The sequence below is a fragment of the Nestor notabilis genome, unplaced genomic scaffold (assembly GCF_000696875.1).
Source record: "Nestor notabilis isolate BGI_N333 unplaced genomic scaffold, ASM69687v1 scaffold34319, whole genome shotgun sequence".
Lineage (NCBI taxonomy): Eukaryota > Metazoa > Chordata > Aves > Psittaciformes > Psittacidae > Nestor > Nestor notabilis.
The window spans coordinates 9,678-10,913 of NW_009943812.1; the positions used below are offsets into that span (position 1 = coordinate 9,678).

Genomic DNA, 1,236 nt, shown 5'->3' on the forward strand with positions numbered 1-1,236 from the left:
GGAATGCCCAAAATTTCTGGAAGATGTTTTTGATGTCAATGGGAAATGGTTGAGCAGCTCCTGGTGACCAGTGGCTGCGGTACCTGGTGGAGAGCTGCCAGCAGCCTCTTCAAGGCCTGTGTCTGCCCATAGCAGAGGTAGCTGTGTGTGTAGAGCGAGTAGTTGGTGCCATACAGCCTGAAGAAGACAGAGGTGTTCTTGTCCTCAATGGTGACTCCAGGCTGGAAGGTTATTTGTGTTGAGGCACCTCCAAGGTCCAGAGCTCCGAGAACCTCCGCATCCTGTGGATGTTCCCATTTCTCTGCAAAGGAATACTGGCCCAATAAGACAGCAAGTGTTAGTGTGAACTGGAGATAGTCACAGTCCCTGTCCCTTCCCTCAAGTCATTGTGGGCTCAGAAGTCCCTGAGGGACCTTCCACCTCTTGTCTCCCTGTTTAACCCCTTCCTGCGTACACCATCCTCAACCCACACAGACCTCCATGTAGCACTGAGGTCTGGCCCTTGGTTGCTGCACATCAGCTGGGATCCAGAGACTTTGAGGAGGGCAAGAGAAACACTTTCATCTGGGGTCTGGAACTGCTGCATTCTGGTGATACCAAACCTGATCCATGTGTAAGTGGGCAGCACAGGGCCAGGCAAAAGGACACACAGACCCTTGATTCCGTTAATCACACGCGGCTCACAAAAACCGGCTACATTGACCTGTGTGACGAGCACCCTGAACCTACATATTCCTCGTGTCTGGGAATAAAGGAACCTGGCTGAGGCTCACTCAGGGATGTCAGTGCTCACCCCCTGTGCCTGCTGCCCAAGCCCGCACCTTGATGAGTGTCTCCAGCAGGTAGTTGACACTGATCCAGCCGAAGGAGCCCTCCTCATTCCCCATCAGGACCTGAGCTCCGTGGAACTCCACCGGGTACTCGCCAATGGCCTTGGCCACCTCAGCAAAGACCTGCTGGGCCTTGGTGCTGTTCTGCTCCCTGCCCAGGGAAGGAGATGGACACCGCGAGTGGAGCGGGCAATGGCCGGGCAGCTCCAGTGTGGGGCTGACAGCGAGAGATTCTGGCTGCTGCCAAGGAGCAGGGACAGGGCAAAGCCACCAGATCCCTCCTCTGCTGCACTGGGAGTCTTCCTAAAAATGCTGCCTGTGGGCCCAGCCTGAGAACACAGGAAGGTTCATGCAAAAGAGGTTCCGGCAAAGCAGGGCCACAGAGATGCTGTGAGGGCTGGAGCAG

At 55.7% G+C, this 1,236-nt stretch overlaps 1 protein-coding gene across 1 annotated transcript in view; it reads right to left on the reverse strand.

The window, feature by feature from the left end:
• The window catches only part of LOC104411637 (ectonucleoside triphosphate diphosphohydrolase 8-like), a gene marked incomplete at its 5' end in the record, with an annotated part of 3,811 nt that extends 2,652 nt beyond the window's left edge, over positions 1-1,159 (reverse strand). The window contains 3 exon segments of the mRNA XM_010022105.1: positions 84-314; positions 822-983; positions 986-1,159. Of these exon segments, the coding sequence (XP_010020407.1) occupies positions 84-314; positions 822-983; positions 986-1,159 (567 nt within the window).
• Between the last annotated feature and the right edge of the window lie 77 nt (positions 1,160-1,236).